We start from the raw sequence: 23,132 nt of genomic DNA, 5'->3' as shown, positions 1-23,132 counted from the left end.
GAGGAGATATCATGAAGAAAAAAATCGAGAGTCATGTAAATAATTGAGGGAATAGAAACCCAAATTTTTTCATTGTTATGCCAAATCACTGTAGGAGGGCTAGCTAGATAAAGGAGATTGAGATAGATGACTGGATGTGAAGTGGAATGAGCAGCTGAGGCAAGGTGTCATGGAAGTCTTTTGCGGATCATATCGTGAGGAGTTCAGTTGGTGGCCTAAGTTAGATGACTTAACTTTCATGTCTTTGGATGAACCGAGTTGAGAATCACTTGAAAGAGAGTTCACTAAGGAGGAGATTTTTGAGGGACTCATGCAATGTAGAAGGGATAAAGCTTCTGGACCCGATGATTTCGACATGGTTCTTTTACAAAAATTGTGGCATGTAATTTTTTTTTGAAATAAAAGAGAAGACATTATTCACAAACATATCAAGGGGGTATCACCCAATAAATTAGTTACAAGTTAATTAAATGGTCCATGACCATCCCCAGATCCTCCCAATCATTAATATCATGACCAAGCAAAATAGATAAAAAAATATGTATCCACCTATCTCTAAAAATATCAAACGCTCTCGCGTTCTTTTCCTTCCACACAAACCCAAAAAATAGTAAGTGAAATTAGAAATAAATGTCTATTTTTTTTACACTGACCCGTCCAAGCCCACAATTCACTACTCACATTCTCAGCCATAACCCAATTCAACCCCAACAGCCCAAACATAGAAGTCCATAAACTGTAGGTCTTCGGACACCGCAACAGTAAGTGATCGCAGCTTTCCTCGTCCGATTTGCACAGGAAGCATTTGTTGACCAACGTGATTCCTTTTCTTTTAAGCATATCAATAGTTAAAATGCATTCCTTTGTAGCTTCCCATGTAAAAAAAGCCACTCTAGGCGGAGCTTTACTCTTCCAGATCTGTTTGAAGGGAGCACCATCGCTATGTCTGCAATTATCCCATTTACACAAAACCATGTGCATAGACCTCACAGAGAAACCTTTCCTCACATCAGGTTTCCACACTCTCTTATCTCTAGAATCATCTAATTTTATGCTGTCCAAGCATTGTAACAGCTTACAAAATTCACCAATTTCCCAGTCCTGCAGGTTTCTAACAGTCCTTACATTCCACACCCACCCCTCCTCCATCTTCACATAATTATCCCACACCTTGGCTTCCTTATCACAAGCAATTTCATAAATTCTGGTATGGCAATTTTTTAGTTTGTAGCAGCCCACCCACTCATCATTCCAGAAACTGATATCTCTCCCATTCCCCAGCTGCCATATGACATTCTCCATAAAAGACCCACTGTCATCACTTATTTTCTTCCACAAGCTCCTACCATGGACTTAATTCTTCCCCTCCCACCTCTCTCCTTCTCCCAATTGCCCCATCTCACCCTCACCAGCTCCTTCCACATCCTCCCCTCTTCAACAAGTGATCTCCATAACCATTTCTGTTGAAAAGCGCAGTTTAACTCCCTAATGGACCTCACACCCAGCCCCTCCCTCTCTAACCGGTTTCTTCACCTCCTCTCACCTAACTAAATGGTATTTTCTACTTCCCTCCTCATCACCCTGTAGAAATCTGCATTGGATTCTTTCCAGCCTATTAACAATGCTGACCGGGATGGTTAAAATAGGTAGATAATAACTTGGTAAATTAACTATTGTACTTTTAATCAAGGTATGTCTTCCCCCTTTCGAAAGATAGTTTCTCTTCCACCCCGTCAATCTTTTATCAAACAACTCCACAATAGGCTCCCACATTTTCACATCCTTGTATTTGGCCCTAAGAGGTAAACCCAAATGTTTAATAGGAAGTATAGCAGTTTTTCATCCAAGCACCATAGCCAACCTCTCCTCATCTCTTATGTCGCCAATTCTAACCACCTCTGTCTTCCTCATATTGATCTTAAGGCTGGACACCATTTGAAAACAAAGGAGAATGCATCTCAAGTGTAACATAGCATTTATAGAAGGTTCACAAAAAATGAGAGCATAGTCCGCAAAGAAAAGATGAGAAACTCTAATATTCTCCTTCCCCCTCCCCACCTCCACCCCTTTCAGTAGGTTAAGCTCCCCTGCCCTTTCCATCAATCTACTAAAGCCCTCTATAACAGTGAGAAACAGTAAAGGTGACAAAAAATCCCCTTGGCAAAGAGCTTTAGATGCCTTAAAAACAGATGGACCTCTAATCATCAATACCGCGAAAGAGGTTGTCGATATGCACTTCTTAATCCACCCCCTCCGTTTAACCCCAAAACGCATCCTCATTATCATGTAATCCACAAAATTCCAACAAACATGATTGTAAGCCTTTTCCATATCAATTTTACATAAAATGCGTTCCTTTTTCCTGCTCACCAAGTCATCTACAATTTCAAAGGCATTCTGGTTTTCACCAATCACCTCCCCTAAGACTTTTGATAGTCTTTTAGCGAGCACCTTTGAGATCAATTTATACAAACTCCCAACCAAACTGATCGGTCTAAACTGTTTGATATCCTTCGCCCTCGCCTCCCTCGGAATGAGAACTAAAAAAGTAGAGTTGACGGAATTAACAAAACACCCGGTGTTGTGGAACTCATTAAAAACATCGAGCACATCCTTCTTTATTACATTCCAAAAAACCTGATAGAATTTTATATTAAAACCATCCGGGCCCGGTGCCTTCTCCCCATTACACTCATTAAGGCAACCCTTAACTTCCTCCTCTAAAAAAGGGATCTCCAGCCTGTTTCTACTATCAACCCCAAGTCTCCTAAAGTTTAGATTGTCTATGTTGGGTCTACAGAATTCTTCCTCACTATATAGGTGTTGGAAAAACAATTTAGCCCCCCTCCTTATACTCTCATTGCTTTTTCATATCTCCCCATTGCAGCTCAGCTCCTCTATATAATTATTTTTCCTACGGAAATTTGCAAGACAATGAAAATACCTAGTATTTCTATTCCCTTCCTTGAGCCACTTCTCTCTAACCTTCTATTTCCACGATACAACCTCCATATTCATCAACTCAGCCACCCTCTTCCTTATCTCCTCCTTCCTTTTCCTCCCATGTTCCCCTAACCTTCCATCCATCTCCTCCTTGTCAAGTACGCCCAATTCATCAAGGTAATCCTCGGAGGCCCTCGCAACTTTGCCTTCCTCCTCCTTCGCCCACTTTTTTATTTCATTCTTAAGTGTTTTCAACTTCATGCCAAATTTGAAACTATTGATGCCCTCAACAACCATGTTCTGCCAACAATTACTCACTAAATCCTTGAACCTCCCAACTAACAACCACTTGTTATCCAATCTGAACGGTATAGAGCCCCACATAATGTCTCTTGGGTCAAGGCAAATCAGGAAATGATCAGAAACTGGGCGATTTAAAACTTTTTGACTCAAACCTGCAAGCTGCATAAGCAAGTAGTTAGATATAAGGAAGCGGTCAATCCTTGACGATGTCGGGCCTCCCTGCCACTCGACCAATTCCACCTCCCATCCCCAAGAGGGAGATCCACAAGACCCAACAAGTCAATCCTCTCCCTAAACTCCTAAATCTCCCCATTCTGGTGTTCAGCCCCGACCTCTCTCTCACATGTAACACCATGTTAAAATCTCCCCCCACCACCCATCTCTCTCCCAATTTAGCTTTAGCCCTCCCCAACTCATCCCATAGGTACTCCCGCTCCTCATTACTCCCTCTGGAGTAAACGCCAGAAAAACTCCACCTCTCACCATCCCTACAACTCTCAAGACAACATGAAATGGAGACGCTGCCAACGTCCATATTCCTACACACGAATTTGTCACTATCCCACATCAACAAAATTTCCCCCATAGCCCCTTTCGCAGGCAAACTTCCCACCCCACATTCCTCTCTTTCCATAAGCTGCAAATGACAGCCTTGGTGATGTTTTCCATTTTAATCTCTTGAAAACAGACCACCTCCGGTTTCTACCTTTTCAAACAGCCCTTAATAACACCTGTTTTGCTAGCTTCATTCAGCCCCCTCACATTCCAAGAAATGGATTTCCATATCATTAATTACTAGTGATAGACACCTCACCCTCCCCTCTCCTTATGCTTTTCTGCCCCTCGTAGTTTAAGGACCATTTCAATCTTTTTAGCTCTCTACTTCCTCCTTTTTTATTTCCACTTTTTTCCCTCTCTTTTTCTCCTTCACTGTTTCCAAAAATCTGATCTTCAACTCCGCTAATAAACTGAGAACCCTCTGTTCCATCCCTTCAAAACACATCCCAAACAATTTATTCACCTTGATGAAATCTTTCTGTACCCATGCCAAGTATTGCTTAGCCAAATCATCATCATGCAAGACCATTAGTTCTTTTGAGATGTGATTTGATTGGATAGGCGTCACATCCAGAAGCCCATCGTCATCAAGCTTCACCTTGTCGACTTCAATCAACACCCTTTCATTACCAGAGCATCCACTACTCGCCCTAGTCTCCTGCCCCTTTTCAGCAAACATCTCCCTGAATCCACTTCCATCATCTAGCAACGATGTGTTCAACGAGACACCAGACATCATTGCATCATCCACCTCGAACCCCTCCTTCTCATTTGTGTCTGGGTTAGCTCCAACGAAGCTGTGTTCTCCCTCGAAGCAACTGGATAGTTTTGAAACTTTTTCGCACTTACCCTTCACTACAGCAGACACTTCCCTTACATTAGAAACTGGTGAAACGGGCCAGCTTCTCTTGGGCTGCCAGATTTTCTTTGTTTTTCTCTTCCTATTCTTACTCAATTCAGGGATATCAATCCATTTTCCTTTCTTAGCCCACAGATATTTTTTTTTTGGCATTCATCCTTGGCCCATGTAACAAAACTTTCTGCCTTCCTTCCTGCTTACTTGCTCCCACGTGACACCCCACATCTCCCATTTGGAGTTTTTAACTGCCTCGACCCACACCATTTTGACTTGAGCAAACAACCAACCCTACCCAACACAACCCAGACGGCCGCATCACCTAAGCGAATGTAGGCAGCTTATTCCCAGCTCTCAACTCCCATTCCAAGTTACATCCCGGGCAAATGAATGACCCAACCACCCTTCTCATCGCCGTAAGCCCTATATTATTAACTGTCGGATCAGTCGCTTTGAAACCTTTAAACCTTAAAGGTTTATTGCCTTTTAACCAATCTGGGGGCATAAGCCGAACACCAACTACCTCATGCACCGTTTCCATAAACTGCCACCACCCATCTGCCATGTTCCCCTCTGGCACAATAACACAGTTCATTCTGCCCTTTGAGCTCTCCTTCACCACTGAAAACACTAAGAGTTTTCCTCGTTTATTACTATCCAGCGTTATGCACAAAGACCTCCAACTACTTCTACAGGACCTACTCCATAGTCCTTTAGACTTCTCCCATCTGAATTCTTTTAAGCTCTGGAGAAGCCAGTCAACGTCCCCATTCTGGAAAAATATGGACTTCCGGAACCCCCTTCCATTCTCATAGACCCTAACTCCATTCCCTTCCTCCACCACGTCGAAGGTTTTTTGCTCTACCACTAGAAATTTCCGCCAACCCATTGGCATGATATGCCAGAGGCCGACACCTCAAGGTGACCCGCGTCGGATGCTCAGAAAAAGTTAAGAGAGAGAGCGAGAGAGAGGGAGAGAGAGAGAGAGAGAGAGAGAGAGAGAGAGAGAGAGAGAGAGAGAGAGAGAGAGAAGGGAGAGAGGAATGCTAGCCAAGCATGAACTCTTGTTAAGGAATTTTGGCATGTAATGAAAGAGGACATTCTTGAGCTTTTTAAGGAACTCTATCAATGCGGATCCTTTGTTAAATCATTAAACTATTCCTTCTTGGTAGTCATTATTAAGTTGGAGGGGCCAGGTAATATCAAACAATTTAGCCCTATCAACTTAGTTGGGAGCGTCTGTAAGCTCATTGTGACGGCGTTGGCTAGAAAGATGATTGATTTGGTGGATAAGGTTGTAGCTGAGTGTCAACATACTTTTATGGAAGGAAGACAGATTTTGGATGCGGCTATTGTAGCTAATGAGGTTGTGGATGATTTGTTATTCATGAAAAGAGAGGGGTGTCCTATGCAAATTGAATATACAGAAAGTCTATGGTCATGTAAATTGGGGCCTTCTTGATTATATGCTCAAGAGATTAAGTTTCAGGGACAAATAGTGCAAGTGGATCAACTCATGTGTTACTAAAAATTCCTTTGTAGTCATAGTGAATAAGGGTCCATCTTTAATTTTCAAGGTTTCCAGTGCTTTTAGATAAGATGATCCTTTATCTTCCCCTATTATTTGTTGTGTCATGGAAGTCCTGAATAAAATATTGCTAAGAGCTAGAGAGCTGGAGTTATTTAAAATTTTAAAGGCGAATGAGGGTGAGTGTTTAGAGGAGGTGACTCACTTATTTTTTTGCTGATGACACTTTAGTGTTACATAAAGTGGATGATAGGGTAATGCTTAATCTCAGATGTATTTTACTAAGTTTCCAAGTGGCTTCTAGACGCAAGTTTAATATACCCAAGTCTAAGTTGGTGAGATTGGGTCATGGGAGAGAATTATGGTTTGGCGAGAGTCATTGGGTGTAAAAATGTGGAATTGCCAATTAAATACTTGGGGTTACCATTGGAGGGCTAAACATAAAAATGTAACGACTTGGGAACCTGTGATGGTGAGGTTTGAAGGAAGTTGGAAGGATAAAAAAAAAATTCCTATCTCAAGGGAGAGGGGACTTAAGCTCACTAAAAGTACGATGACCAATAACATGTCCTTTTTGAAAATTCTTGCGAATTTAGCGAGAGATTGAAATCAATTCGGTGTAGATTCCCATGGGATGACTCAATAGATAGGCAAAAGTATCATCGCAGCGTGGGAAGAATTCGAAAAGCCAATGTCTTAGGGAGGTTTGGGGTTGAGATCTTTAGTGAAGATGAAGTTGGTGTTACAAGTAAATGTCTATGGATATTCATGAATGAAAACACTATAATGAAGGATGATAGTGGCGAAGTTTGAAACCGTGGATAAAGGGTGGTACTCCAACTTCTTTTGCAGTCATAGTGAATGGGGGTGAGCATGTTTATTTTTCAAGGTTTCTAGTGGTTTTAAACAAGGTGATCCCTTATCTCCCCCTACTATTTATTGTGTCATGGAAGTCTTGAATAAAATATTGTTAAGAGCTAGAGAACTGGAGTTATTTAAAATTTTAAAGGTGAATGAGGGTGAGCTTATAGAGGAGGTAACTCACTTATTTTTTGCTGATGACACTTTACTGTTACGTAAAGTGGATTATGGATAATACTTAATCTCATATGTATTTTACTAAGTTTCCAAGTGGCTTCTGGACGCAAGTTTAATATACCTAAGTCTAAGTTGGTGAGACTGGGTCATGGGAGAGACACTTATAGTTTGGCTAGAGTCGTGGGGTGTAAACATGTGAAGTTGCCAATTAAATACTTAGGGTTACCATTAGGGGGCTAAACATAAAAATGTGATGACTTGGGAACTTGTGATGGTGAGGTTCGGGAGGTTGGTAGGATAAAAAAAAAATCCTATCTAAAGGGGGAGGACTTTACAATCCATAACCAATAACATGTCCCTTTTGAAAATTCCTGCAAATTTAGCAAGAGATTGAAATCAATTCAATATAGATTCCTCTGAGATGATTTAGTGGATAGGGAAAAGTATCATTGCAGTGTGGGAAGAATTCAAAAAGTCAATGTCTTACGGAGTTTGGGGTTGAGATCTTTAGTGGAGATGAAGTTGGCCTTACAAGTAAATGTCTATGGAGATTCATGAATGAAAATGGTATTCTATGGTGGAGGGTGATAGTGGCGAAGTTTGAAACTGTGGATAAAGGGTGGTACTCCATTATCGACTAGATTGTAAAGGAAGAGGATGTGGAAAACATATGCATGAGTAAATAAATTTCAAGATTGTATTAGGTGGAAGTTTGGCACTAGGGGTTGAACCAATTTTTGGCAAGGCGCTTGGTTAAAAGGGGAATCACTCGAAGAACAGTTTCCGCATCTCTATGCTATCGAATGAAACTAGAATATCTCAATTTATGAGTCATTTAGAGATAATGGGGAAAAGGGAGTTGCATGTGGAAGTATTGGGAAACCTCAACAATTAGGAAATTACCAAACTATAAGAATCCTGTCCATACACTATCGCTTGCCTCCATTAACGAGAGTAATAGCGAACTAATTTGGAAACTCAATACTAGAGATCTTAGTCAAGTTTTCTATAATTATTTGATTAAGAAGGACGTTGCGGAGACTAGTTTTCCTTTTCGGGAAATCTGCAAGGTTAATGCCCCAGCAAGAGTTGTTTTCTTTGCTTGGGAAGCAGGTCATAGGTGTACCTTTACTATGAAATGCTGCTGAGGAAGAGGAAAATATTGGTGAATTGATGTTTTCTCTAAAAGAGAGGCGGAGTCTTGTAATCACATCATTCTTTGGTGCCCGCTTGCATATAAGTTATGGATCATGACTAACAGGTCATTGGGATCAGTTGGGTGATAGCTGGATTGGTGAGGGAAGAGATCTGGGCCTGGAAAGATATTAATGGAGGAAAGAAACATGTGTCTTGTTCTCCTTGCTTATTTTTGGGTGGTGTGGGAAGAGGGGAACATGAGAACTTTTGAGGGGGAGGAAAATGACTGATAGAGTTAGATATAGATGGTTCTAAGCCTCGAATTTTTTAATTATGGGTCACCTCTTTATACAATGGAGGGTTTTGGGAATCTTACCGATATTTTGATTGACATGTAAAAGTTTTTTGTACATGGGCTGACACCCTATTGGTTGTTGTGAATGAATCTTACCATACTTTTCATTTCAGAAAATGTTCTCTTTGTCAAAATAAATGCATATGTTTGTATTTGCTTTATCTCTAGCTTTGGTTTCTTGATTCTCATTGACGCTAAATTCATTCATACATAGATTTGGTGGCTGAAATCAAGGAGTTGAAAGAGAAGATGCAAAAAGAGGATGATATTCTTTTGGCTATTGCTGCTGGTCGAGGACCATATTTAGTTCCCCACCTTGAATATGAATATTCAGATATTTGCATTCATGAGGACTTGTATAAACTTGTCCAATTTTCATGTGAAGAGATATGCTCAACCAAAGACCAATTCAATAAAGTCATGAGGCTTTGGACTGCATTCTTGGAGCCAATGCTAGGAATTCCTCCTCATTCTGATGGTCATAAAGGTGTTGAAGATGTTGGAAACATCAAGCGTCTGGATGTGAATTGCTCTACATCAGGCATAGCTGAAACTGATGGAAGTCCTGGGACTGATACAAACTTACCAAATGCTAAGCAGTTAAAGTCTGCTGACAATGGAGATGACAATGCTTCACAGATGCTATCCAAGTTTAATGGAGCTGGGAATGTGGATTCTTCAACCAAACAAAGTCTTCAGGTAGGAAAAGAGCAGAAGAACACTGAGCCTGAGAAAAGGTCTGCCACTAGCACACATACATTTTCTGTTGAAAGAGTGGCCAGTTCAATTGCCCTACTAGCAATTGGAACAGAAAACATCCATGGGAGAACTGGAAGTGAAGTGATGTCAGGTATTTGGGCATTCTTGTCCACATAGTTCTTTTGTGAGTATTTAATTTTGGTTTCATTACCTCTTTCTATTTATGATATTCCAATTGTGAGATTATCTTCAATTTCAAGGTTCCCATGCAATGCCATCCAGACCTGGTGATGCTATCAGTGAGGACAATAGATCTGACGCTAATCTTGATGTTGTGTCTCCATCAGAGGTATGAATTTGGATACTGGCTGTGTTTCCTTATTTTCCTCTTACTTTAGATATATTATTTTTTTCAAAATTGTTGTATGTCAACTTTCGGTTTTACTTTTGGGTAGAAGTTGGGTTTCCATTCTCTGCCTTCATTTCGATATTAATATATCAATAAACACTTCAGGGTGGAAATGCTGTAAAATCAGTTTTATCAGCAAATGGAGTGTTTACCGACAGTGATAAAGTCAATAGATGTCATAATGAATCTGTTGGACCATCCAAAGTGGAAAAAGAGGAAGGTGAGTTATCTCCAAATGGTGATTATGAGGATAATTTTGTCGTCTATGATGATGCTGCTATGAAGCCAATAGAGAAGGCCAAACATGTTGAAAATGGGGAATATCAATCTGGAAATGGGGAAGACTTGCATTGTCAGGATGCTGGAGGAGAAAATGATGCTGATGATGAGGATAGTGAAAATGCTTCTGATGCTGGTGATGATGCTTCAGGCAGTGAATCTGCTGGCGACGAGTGCTCTAGGGAAGGGAATGAAGAGGAAGAAGATGCCGAACATGATGAAGTTGATGGTAAGGCTGAGAGTGAAGGTGAAGCTGATGGATTAGCTGATGCCCACTTTATGGGAGGGGATGGTTTGTCATTGCCATTGTCGGAACGTTTTCTTTGGAATGTGAAGCCTCTTTCCAAGCATGTCCCAACATTTTTGCCTGCTGTAAAAAGCAAAGATTCTAGGGTTTTTTATGGAAATGATGATTTTTATGTGCTTTTTAGACTCCATCAGGTAAGAGAGTAATCTTTTTACTAATTTTCTGACAAGTTTTTAAAGACTGATTATTAATAGAGTTGCTACCATGCTACTGGCAGTGCTCTGTTAGTTTCTTTTCAAAAACAATTCTTGTCAATGTTTTTTTTTTTGAAATAATTCTTGTCAATGTTCTTAAAGTGTTGTTTGTCTTGTTTGTTTTTCAGACTTTATATGAGAGAATCCTTTCTGCTAAGACAAATTCTATAGGTGGTGAAAAGAAATGGAGAACTTCAAAAGACGCTTGCTCACCTGACCCATATGCTAGGTAGCTTCATATCAAATTGTTAATACTTCTACAATCAGATATGGTTGTGTCTGCTAACATCCTATGTTGATGCAGATTTATGAGTGTACTGTATAACTTGCTTGATGGATCTGCTGACAATGCAAAGTTTGAAGATGAATGCCGAGCGATCATAGGAAACCAGTCGTATGTGTTATTCACTTTGGATAAGCTAATATATAAATTGGTCAAACAGGTTCGGCCCTTAGTTCTCTTGTTGAGATGTGTTTTCGACCCTTGTTTCCAACAAACTTGTGATTTTTAGTTCTTTGTGCAGCTTCAAGCTGTTGCAGCTGATGAGATGGATAATAAACTTCTTCAATTATATGAATATGAAAAATCCCGTAAAGCTGGGAAGCTAATGGATTCAGTATATTATGAAAACGCACGAGTGCTTCTCCATGAAGAGAATATTTACCGATTGGGATGTGTAAGCCTTCTCCATTTGCCTTTTTTTCCCCTTTCCTCCATCATACTCTTAATTAATTATTCCTTTTGCGTCATTCTCTACTTCACGGGTTGCTCCATGATTTATGAGCTTTTTGTTTTGCATCTACTTTGCAGTCATTTACTCCATGCCATCTGTCTATTCAGCTGACGGATAATGTTATTGAGAAGCCTGAGGCATTTGCAGTTTCCATGGATCCAAATTTTACAGCTTATCTGCACAATGATTTTCTATCCGTCTTTCCAGGGAAAAAAGAGCCTCATGGCATTACTTTAGAGAGGTACTAAATATAAATATAACATGTGTCCTTAATACACCTTGTGCTCTGTAAATACTCATGCAATGCACACAGATTAAAGTAGAAGAAGGAAAGTTCGTCAAGAATTTTAACATGTTTTGACATGTGCCTCCTCCATCAAGGCACTTGTGAAATTTTTTACTCTTAGGTACCTGCCTGGAACAACATTGCTTTTTTTTAGTACATATAGTGGATTGACAAAACTCAGTTTTACAAAATGCCTCTATAATAAAAGAACTACCTCGGCCTGTGTGGGGGGACAAAAGTAACTGCACCAAGGCAAAAGAATATGATGCAATTTGCGAATAATAGATACTCTATATACGATTGCAACTCAACATTCTCCACCTTGGCGAATGTTCACCCATTGAAAGAAAATACAGAGATGCCCTCATCATCAGGAAAGAAAAGGAAAAACTTTAATAGCAAATAACACTGAAGCAAGTTTAACAATGTTTGGACTTCTCCATAAATAGTGCATTTTTCAACATACCTACTGAGTAGATATCAACTCTTAGATATTTTACATCAGGTTCTTATGTATCAAGCCTAAGATTTGATTTAATTACACAATCAGGTATTGAGAGATTCTCAAACTATGTTATTGAATAATTGAATAATGATCTCAAGGAGACTATAAAGGTATTTTGGAGTGCTAAGTAAGTATCTTTCAAGTAGGATTAGATTAAGAAATAGTAAGACTGATAAGATTAGAAATACCATTCTTAATAAGAAAGAAATAGATATACTAATAACATTTGAAATATTTAAAGATTAGGAAAATAAAAATTTAATAAATTTGAAACATAAAAATAAGCTAAATAATATAATTATCTCAAAAAAGCTATTTAATATAATTATTAAATCGTAATTTGCTACTAGGCTATATGCCATTAATTTTCTCCAGTGAGAAAAATTGGGCTCCATCAAGTGACATAATAGAATATAGCACGCATTGTAGGTTTGAACATCTTGAGGTCAGCTTATGTGATCCAAGTACAATTAGTTTGAGGACATTCCTTCTACTCATCTTTTGGTCTCACGTGGTGAGTGTTCGTTTGGCAAATCTGTTGGAGCAACATTATGGAAGTCAGTGAGTAGGGTAGCCACTTCTTATGGTGCTGCCTATTGAATATGTTACTAGTTGCAAGTGTTGGTGTTTTCCTAGTCTTAAAGTTTTTTGTATCTTCTGTACTTATGGGTTGCAAGAGAATGTCTCTTTCCCCATAAGAAAGGAATATGTACTCTTTCTCTCACTATGATATACATCTTGATCATATAGCCAAGGTCAACAAAGAGAATATGAGTCACTTATATGGAAACTGCATCATACAAAATGGTGCCTGCATACTTACCAGAATGAGAGAAGAGACAAGACATTGTTGAGTTATTGGAATTGTTGTATCATCAATCTGTTTTACCTTATATGGTTGTGGATGTGGTCTTGTTGGAAGTTTGAGACACTTAATGCTTAAGACGAACGTTACATTCATGCAATTTAAACCATCAATAACAAACTTTTTGGCTTTAGGTCCACAAACGGAAAGATTTTGAAATGTTGTAGTACAATGCCAATCATCATCATCATCCTCATCATCTTCTTCTTCTTTTTATTATTCTAATATGTAAGTTGTTTGTCTTAGGGCGTTGATAACCCATACGGGTTGGTTTTTTGCCCCTAAAGCAGACTTTTCTTACCTCTAGTATTGAGTGTGTTGGAAACTGAATTTGCAATAATGCCTTAGCTTAAAGCTCGTATAGAACCTATTGATGCATCATAATTTGCTTTCGAGTTTTTCTGGAGGTTAGTTCTCCAAGGGAAAATTCAAATTTCCTTGAAGTTGGGGACTAGTTCAAGTAGGCTTTTATGTCTAAGGCAATTTGGTAAATTTGGGTTGCGGTTGCAGGAGGTTACTGGATTAAGTTTCATTTGCTATTAGCTCTTAATCTTGCCTTTAGTCAAGATGTTATTGGCTATTATATTTTACCAACTGACTTCAGGTATTTGATTCTTCAAATTTTTATGTATTTTCAGTTTCTGGCAAATACATTTGCCATGAACTAAGATGTAAGTTTAATCACTATGTTTGTCAAAATAGTTGAGAGGTAAATACTTTTCGTGAAGAATCTTTTTCATTTTATCCATGTTACCATTATTGGTCGTCTTCTTTTTGTTATATTCTTATTAATACTGTACTGTTATATATCTGTGAGTCCAAACAACTTCATTTTGGCAAATATAATCTTTTGTGCATCTGACATGTCATACTAATTGAAGTAATCTTTTATTTGAGGTAAATTAACTGCGGATTGCAATCTTCTTCTATCAAAATCAGGAGTTTTGTTTTGGTTGTATCTCCAACATTATCTTCAACATGTATTCTATCAGAAACAAAAGTCTAATGAAACTTGAAGATTTTGGATTGGTGAGACCAGTGCAGTCCGAAAATATCTCGATTCTTCCAAGATTACATAGATCACGTTTGACACCTTTTTGAGTATGGTATTAGTGGTTGGCTGGTATGCATACCTCCTACCATTTGTTGATTATCATAATTGAAGCTAAAATTTCTTGTCAAACTGGTGTATTTGAGATGGGAACCGAACCAGTCAAGGAGCCCTTCTCGTCAAACTTGAAGCTCAGAGAAATCAAGTAGAGTTGATCAAGGTAGGCTTACTTGTGGTCTGGGGCGTGTGTGGCTCACAAACCAACTTTCGACCATTGTACAACGACAAACTTCTATCAGTTGACTTTGCTAGAGGTAGGGTTGCAGATTGGGTAGGTCTATTTTGGCGTAGAATTTGGAGATTTTGGGTTTAGGATTCTTAGCTTGGATACTAACTGATGTAAAATAAATTAGGGTTAATTTGCCAACATAGAGATGTGAAAAAATTAGATATCGCAGTTACGGTTCTTGGGCACACACCTAAAACTTGATTGAATCATATAATCCAGTATGGAGAAATATATTAGATTATTTATTGAATAATTGAACGATGATATCAAGGCGTTGTCAAATATTTTATTTAGTGCCAAGTAAGTCTTTCCTGCATAGGATTAGACCAAGAAATAGGAAGACTAATAATATTAAAAATATAACTTATAATATAATAGGAAATATCAATACTGATAAGTATAAAAATACTACTCATAGTAAGGGGAGGAAAATAAAACATAAATAATCTAGAAAAGATGAAACTTAACTAAATAATGTGATTCTTAAATCATAAATTATTGTCATACCTTTATTTAAAAAAAAAAAAATTATTGTTATACCTATGTGCCAACACTCCATTCAACCATGGCTCTCATCCCCTTGTCTTTCTTTGGACTAGAAATTGCTTTTTCAAAAGAAGGTTCTCTATGGGGATAAAGAGAAAATTATGAGAGAGAGACACTTAGAGGCCGACAATGTTAGTGGGCCAGAGGAGATTCCTCATAGTGGAAAACAAGTCTTTTTATGTGGTGGGAGAAGGGAGAGGAGTACGGGTGTACGAGAATGGGAGGAGCTTTCGAAAATCATTTTTTTTTCAGAAGGAGGATATGGACTGTCTTCTTTAGAGTTTCAAAGAGTTTAGGTGGGACAAAAGTGAAGGTGCATGGGGAACGAGTGGTCGAAGCAGCTGGAGGACGTTATGGATGACTTTGAGCGGAAATAAGCGCGGTAACTTCCTGGTGCTATCGGTAGGAAAGGAGTGGCCTAGGGGGAGAATCAATAGGCTCTTTCTTCCCAAAGGAGATAAGGCAGATGGCTGGTGATAGTTAATGGAAGCTATCCACGAGGTCGTGGGAGTGAAGTTGATTCCACCAGATTGGGTGAAAGAAAAGGATGCAGCAGTGAGTCTTAAGCAGTGATCAATGTCGAACTTGCGACTTGGGTTCTTAAATGTCCGGGATGCAGTATGGAGTGGGGACTTCGTCTGGAGAAGAAGGTGGCGACCTTTGTGGATGCCTTGAGGAAGCCGAGGAGAGCGGGAATCGGGTAGGGCAGGCAGTGTTGTCGGGGTGGAATGAAATAGGTCGGGTCGATTTGAATTTCAAATCCAAGGGTGTTGGAGGTCATGTGCAAGGGGGATGGAGGAAGAATGAAAATAAAAAGATGCTCCTTGGGCCGAAAGTGGGCGAAAAGAGGAAGTTCATCTAGGTCGAAAAAAGAAAATGAGTAGACCAACCTGGGCCAAGTTCAAATCAGAACAAGAAGATTTGAGGACCCAAATGGGTTAAATCTGATTCGCCAAAAGCTAAATTATTAGAGGGGGAAGGAAATACAGTTAAGGGGAGTGGAAAAAAAAAAGAATGCACGAAAGGGGATAGTAGGTTTGGGGCTCAGGAAACCTTGGAGACGGAGGACGAGGACGAAGATGAATAGGAGGAAGATGCATGTACGATCGTTGACTTTTGTACTTTAAGTGGATGGAGACAAGAATGGAGAAGGTGACAAGGAGGAGGATGCGGCTAGAGTTGATAGGGCATTATCGGTCTGACGCAATGATCAATGTTGAACTTGCGACCTGGGTTCTTAAATGTCCGAGATGCAATATGGAGTGGGGACTTTTTCTGGAGAAGAAGGTGGCGACCTTTGCGGATGCCTTGAGGAAGCAGAGGAGAGCGGGAATCGGGTAGGGCAGGCAGTGTTGTCGGGGGCGGAATGAAACAGGTCAGGTCGATTTGAATTTCAAATCCAAGGGTGTTGGAGGTCATGTGCAAGGGGGATGGAGGGAGAATGAAAATAGAAGGATGCTCCTTGGGCCGAAAGTGGGCGAAAGGAGGAAGTTCATCTAGGCCGAAAAAAGAAAATGAGTAGACCAACCTAGGCCAAGTTCAAATCAGAACAAGAAGATTTGGGGACCCAAATGGGTTAAACCCGGTAATTTCGCCAAAAGCTAAATTATTAGAGGGGGAAGGAAATACAGTTCAGGGTAGTGGAAAAAAAAAAAATGCACGAAAGGGGATAGCAGGGTTAGGGCTCGGGAAACCTTGGAGATGGAGGACGAAGACGAAGATGAAGAGGAGGAAGATGCATGTACGATCGTTGACTTTGTACTTTCAGTGGATGGAGACAAGAATGGAGGAGAAGGTGACAAGGAGGAGGATGCGGCTAGAGTTGATAGGTCATTATCGGTCTGAAGCAGTGAACAATGTTGAACCTGCGACTTGTGTTCTTAAATGTCCGAGATGCAGTATGGAGTGGGAACTTCGTCTGGAGAAGAAGGTGGCGACCTTTGCGGATGCCTTGAGGAAACAAAGGAGAGTGGGAATCGGGTAGGGCAGGCAGTGTTGTCGGGGCGGAATGAAACAGGTCGGGTCGATTTGAATTTCAAATCCAAGGATGTTGGAGGTCACGTGCAAGGGGGATGGAGGGAGAATGAAAATAAAAAGATGCTCCTTGGGCCGAAAGTGGGCGAAAGGATGAAGTTCATCTAGGCGGAAAAAAGAAAATGAGTAGACCAACCTGGGCCAAGTTCAAATCAGAACAAGAAGATTTGGAGACCCAAAGGGGTTAAACCCGGTTCGCCAAAAGCTAAATTATTAGAGGGGGAAGGAAATACAGTTCAGGGGAGTGCAAAAAAAAAATGCACGAAAGGGGATAGCAGGTTTAGGGCTCGGGAAACCTTGGAGACGGAGGACGAAGATGAAGAGGAGGAAGATGCATGTACGATCGTTGACTTTGTACTTTCAGTGGATGGAGACAAGAATGGAGGAGAAGGTGACAAGGAGGAGGATGCGGCTAGAGTTGATAGGGCATTATCGGTCTCATTGTTGAATGGGTTGTCTGTATCTAAGGAGGTGGTATCGGAGAACGCAGGCAAAGGCGTTCTGGACGTGATTCCCATTTAGATTGATGACCCCCATTGCAATTTGATGTCTCTGGCAGAAGTGGAAAAAATTGAGCTATACTCTGCATGGGTTCAAAGAAATTTTGCAAAGGTCTGTAAAATATTTGAAATGTCTTTTAATGGGCTTGAACATAGGATGTTAAGCTTGTTAGAGGAGTTAGAACATAAATATATACTGGCAGAGAGTGAGAGGAAAACAAAAAGAAGGGAAAGAAACTTGGGGAAGGGGGAAGTAGGGAACTTAAAAGACTTGAATGGTTGTTAAAGGATGAAGTAAAAAAAAATGCAGGAGGGGGGGAGGGGTCTAGCCTATTGAGATTAATTTATGATAGGGAAAATGTTATCATGGAATGTGAGGGTTGAATGACTATAAGAAAAGAGGGATTATTAAGGGCTGTATTAGAAGGTGGAAGCCAGAGGTGGTATGTTTGTAAGAAACCAAGTTAAAGGAAGTCAGTAGGCTTGTGATCAGTAGTTTATGGAGAGATAACAAGGTGGATTGGGTGTTTCTGCCCGTAGACAGGGTGGCGGGTATTCTTATTATGTGGGATAAAGAAAAATTCTTCTGCGAAGGGGTGGAGAGGGGAAGGGTTTCACTGTCTTACCTGTTCGAGAACTGTAGGAGTGGGGAAGAGTGGGCTTTCTTGGGGATTTACTGTAGAGGGTCTAGGGAGGATAAAGAGAGTTTGTGGGCTGAACTTCAGTGTTGCAAAAGGAGATGGGGGGAGAGATGGGTGATTGGGGGGGGATTTTCATATGATCCCGCATATGAGGGAGAGGCTTGGTGCGAGCTCAAGTCCTAGAGAGATTGAAGAGGTCAAGGATATGGTTGAAAAGCTTGATTTGGTAGGTCTTCCACTTGGGGAAGGAAAATGGACGTGGTCCAACTCAAAGAAGAACCCCTCTTGGTCAAGAATTGAACATTTTTTAGTATCTAACGGGTTGTTGATGCAGCTTGTAGGTTTGAGTCGAACGGTCCTTAACCGACCAACCTCGGACCACTTTCCCATATGCCTTGTTCCAGAAGGTATCATTTGGGGGCCCAATTTTTTGAGACTCGACAATAAATGGTTGAAGGTGGAGGGGTTCAAGAACTTGGTGGGGAGGGTATGGGAACAGACTAGAGTGGATGGTACAGCTAGCTTCATTCTTGCTGCCAAATTAAAAACTCTGAAGGAGGAAATTAAAAAATGGGCTAGGGAGGAGGGGAATTTAGAAAGGAAAGGCAGTGAAAATTTTAAGGAGATAGCTGCTCTAGATAGTATGGAGATGGAGGGGAGTTTAGATGAGGAAGGAAGGGCTAGGAGGGAATCTTTAAAGATAGAGACAGCAACCATCATGAATATGGAAGCGATTTCGTGGAGACAAAAAGGTAGCAAGAAATGGTTGAAAGAGGGGGATAGGAACACAAAATATTTCCACAGCATGACTAATTTTAAAAGAAAAAATAATTGTGGAAGAACTTAGTTTTAATGGTGAGACGGTAAAAGGGAATGAGGCAACGAGGCAGGGAGCTAAACTGTTTTTCCAGAACCTGTACAGTGATGAAGAAGGCTGCAGACCCAGGCTGGATGGTTTGGATTTTAAGCAGTTGTGTGGGGAAAGCAAAATGGGGGTTGAGGTCCATTTCACTGCAGAGGAATTCAGAGGGTGTCTCGATGAATGTAATGGTGAGAAAGCGCCGGGGCCCGATGGTTTTAATATGAAGTTCTATCAAGTCTAGTGGGAGGTGATCAAGAAAGAGGTGTTGGCTGTTTTCAATGATTTCTATCGGACAGGCTCTTTTGTCCACTTAATCAACACTTCTGTTTTGGTTATAATTCCAAAGGTGGTTGATGTGGAAAACATTAAAGACTTTAGATCGATTAGCGTTGTGGGAAGCGTGTGCAAACTGATTTCTAAGGTATTGGCAAAAAGAATGACAAAAGTGCTTGGTGAGGTAATAGGAGAAAATCAGAACGCATTCGTGGAGGGTAGACAAATTTTTGATGCTCTGATGATCGTCAATGAGATAGTGGGAGCAAATGGAGGAAATGGTCATGAATTGCTTTTCTACAACCTCTTTTGCTGTTATGGTGAATGGATGTCCATCGATCTTCAAGGCTTAAAGATGTTTTCGCCAAGGTGACCCATTGTTGCCTCTTCTATGTCTTACAGTAATGGAAGCATTTAGTAGATTGATGGATAGGCTGGGGAGTTGAGTTTGTTGAAGGTTATAGTGGTGGGGAGAGGGGAAACAAGGGTGAGGGTGTGGCACTTATTTTTTGCGGATGATGCACTTATATTCTATGAGCCGGATGTTCACGCCTTGCTATATTTGAGGTGTATTTTGATTTGTTTTCAAATAATGTCCGAGCTTAAAACTAATATGGGGAAGATTGAATTGATTAGGATTGGTGATAGAGGGGATGAAAGGAGTTTGGCTAGGGTTTTGGGGTGTCAGGTATCAACTCTACCAATCAAATACTTGAGAGCCTATTGTGGACTTGTTTGAAAGGAAGTTAACAGGATGGAAGAAAAATTTTCTATCAAAAAAGGGGAGACTCGCGTTAATCAAGAGCACCCTGCGAATCTACCAATCTATTATTTCTTAATTTTAACCATTCCGGCCAGCGTTGCAGCAAAACTTGAAAATATCTAATGTAGATTCCTTTGGAGTGATGAGGAGGGTGATAGAAAATATCATTTGGTGAGATGTAAGAAAACCGTGAGGGAGGGGGGCCTGGGATTAAGATCTATTAAAGAAATGAACCTTGCTCTCCATGGGAAGTGGCTACTGAAGTTTCTCACCCAGACGGAGAAGATGTGGAGGAATGCGGTGATAGCGAGATGGGGTGATTGGGAGAGGGAGAGAGGTAGGAGGGGTCGGTTCAGAAAACATGGTAAGAGTTTTTGGAAGAGAATTAGGGCTGCAACAAGGTGTTTATGAGTTGTGTGGGATGGGAGGTGGGGAATGGTCAGGAAATCCGTTTCTGGCAGAATGAATGGGTGGTGATTTTAAGTTAAAAGATCCCTTTCCCAGAATTTATGCGATTGCTAGCGATAAGGAGGTTAGGGTGGAGAGGGCTAATGGGTCGGAGGGAGGGGGAGGACTTGGAGCATTCGGGTTAATAGAAATTTGCAAGATTGGGAGGTTGAAGAATATAGCAACTTACTTCTTTGCTTGGATAACATTAAGCTGACCGAAAATAAAGATGAAAGGCTACGGAAACTGGATGTTAGCAGAGGCTTCTCAATGAAGTCTTATTATAATGGATTATGCAAGAGGGAGAGCATACTGAGCATGACTGCACCTTTCAAGCTAATATGGAAGACAAAAGCTCCACCTAGAATGGCATTTTTTGCTTGGGAGGCAGCTAAAGAATGCATTTTGACTTGACATATTAAAGAAAAAAGGAAACACAGTGGTTAACAGATGCTATTTCCGCAAAGCTAAGGAGGAAATGTGTTATCACCTACTGCTGGGTTGCCCAGAGATAAACTGCATATGGTCGACGGTGTTTGGGCTTATGGGGCTGACCTGGGTTATGGCAGGGAATATAAGTAGTGAGTTGTGGGCGTGGGCGGGTTTTTGTAAAAAGAAAAGACACTTATTCCTTGTTCCATTTACCATTTTTTTTGGATTGTATGGACGGAAAGAAATGCAAAAGCTTTTGAGAGCGTTGAGACTAATTTTGTAAACAATAGGGATAGACAAATACACACTTTTGACTCTATTTTGTTGGGTCATGACATTAAAGATTGAGAAAATGTTGGATTAGTTATTGACTACTTGGTAGATATGTAACTATTTTGTATACGGGTGGTACCCCTTTGGTACCTTTGTCCATAATAATACTTCACTTTTATTTAAAAAAAAAAAGATTTCCATGACTAGTTAATAGAATAGGAGCTGATGCATTGGTGAATACAGATCTCATAATATCCTTATGAGTTCATTGTCAAGGTCTGTCAGGTAATGGTATAAAATTGGGTTTGGTGTTGTTCAATATGAGAGGATCAGGAATCACTTTTGCATTTGACTAAACTGATTGAGGTGATTTTTTTTTTTTTAATCACTAAGTTCCAGCTGCACCTCATGACCTTGTACATCTAGACACATGGCCTGGATGTTTCTTTACCATTGTTCCCTCATCAATTATTATATCTCTACTAAAATCAACTTCTCAGCCATTGGATGCTGCAGCTTATAAACTTTGAATCCTTTCTAGTAACTGACAGATATGCATTTTAATGATCTGGCATCCAACTTAGAATGCACATTGCTGGGGATATGTGCATATGTTAGGCAACTGAATATTCTAAGTGTAGAATCTTTCATTCTTCTATCTTTCTGCACCTCTTAAGCTACCTTTCCTTCAAATTTTGCTGAATATGACCTGTTAACAATGGAGAAGGCTGTGTTAAATGCTTATGGTCGATGACCTATTTAGGTAATCCAGACTGTAGTCTCATATTCTGGCCCTTTCTAATAATGCCCTGTTCGCCCTTTCTGCAACAGCATTCTTTTTGTGTCTTAGGCATAACGAAATGCCTCATAGAAATCCAAGAACTCCTGACTTTTATACTTCCTTAAATGGTTAGATCTGACGCATTTAGCTTGTTTCCCTATTGTTGTTCAAATTCATTTTCCAGTGTTTGAAACTGCGAGAGAGTAGGTAATGCAAAAGCGTACATGAGAGAGTAGAGTAATTTTTGTCAGATTCTAATATATCAGCAGAAAGTATCACCCATAGCTGGGCTACTAAACAACTTGTACAATATTCTGTTTGCTTCTCTTTTTGTTACAGTTATGACACCCATAATGACCTTTAGGATTCCACTGTTAGGATCTTCAGAAAACCCATGCCAACTCTTTTTCTAAATGACCCAAGGAGATCAAGTTCTTTCTCAATTTTTGGATGTGTGTATCATTTTTCAAGATTCTGATCGACCTATCAAATTCTTTCTCAATTCATAGATATGTATATCACTTTTCAAGATTCAAATCTCTATTTGCTGTTTAATGAGACAGGCAAGCTGAATCATAAGAAATTAAATAAGAACTGCTACCTTCAGAAACTTCAATAAACTTGTCATTTGAGGAACACTAAAGCAGCGGAACTTGTAGGATTCTCTTTTAGTTCAGTATTTTTCTATTACAGAGGGCAATCATGTTTGCAGTGGCCCTATTCCTTGTATTTGAAGTATGCCTTCTTCTTACCTTTCGACTTTGACCTCTCTTAGGCTTTCCTTTCGTTGGATCGTTATCCTGAGATCTACCTCTTCCACAATGTGTATTTGCCACCAATTCTTCTGACCTGGAATGTTCTGCTTCAAAATTCTTCTTCATATTATGACACCTAAGGAGGTGACTTTTGACTATGTGAAGAATGACTTTTGACCATGTGGAGAACTGCCTGAAACAAATAAGGTTTTTTCCTGTCTTTAATGAAAGGAGAAACCTAATTTTACATGAATACCCCTTTTAGAGAAATTACCTTAGGCTCAAGAATGGTGTACTAGTATTTAATCATGTGGCTAGTATTTAGACAGTGATTAGTTTATTCATCTTTGTGATGGATGTAAAATAAATAGGTTTGTGTTGACACGAATATTTTGTTTCTTAAATAGCCGTATTATTTTTCTTATATAGTTTTGTCATTAATTTCTTTCATAACATTATAATTATTTAGAATCTCTATTAAAAGAAAAA

The 23,132-nt window shown here is 39.9% G+C and overlaps 1 protein-coding gene across 1 annotated transcript in view; it reads left to right on the top strand.

Annotated features, from left to right (window-relative positions):
* The window catches only part of SNL2 (SIN3-like 2), a 46,064-nt gene that overhangs the window by 12,653 nt on the left and 10,279 nt on the right, over positions 1–23,132 (top strand). The window contains exons 15-21 of the mRNA XM_088217631.1: positions 8,933–9,568; positions 9,678–9,766; positions 9,932–10,546; positions 10,735–10,835; positions 10,911–11,049; positions 11,131–11,283; positions 11,418–11,581. Coding sequence (XP_088073757.1) covers positions 8,933–9,568; positions 9,678–9,766; positions 9,932–10,546; positions 10,735–10,835; positions 10,911–11,049; positions 11,131–11,283; positions 11,418–11,581 — 1,897 coding nt within the window. The remainder of the gene's footprint in view (positions 1–8,932; positions 9,569–9,677; positions 9,767–9,931; positions 10,547–10,734; positions 10,836–10,910; positions 11,050–11,130; positions 11,284–11,417; positions 11,582–23,132) is intronic.

The sequence above is a fragment of the Carica papaya genome, chromosome 1 (assembly GCF_054855325.1).
Source record: "Carica papaya isolate Zhongbai chromosome 1, ASM5485532v1, whole genome shotgun sequence".
NCBI lineage: Eukaryota > Viridiplantae > Streptophyta > Magnoliopsida > Brassicales > Caricaceae > Carica > Carica papaya.
Note: the sequence above shows the minus strand (reverse complement) of the source record. Positions and strands in the feature narration are given on the sequence as shown.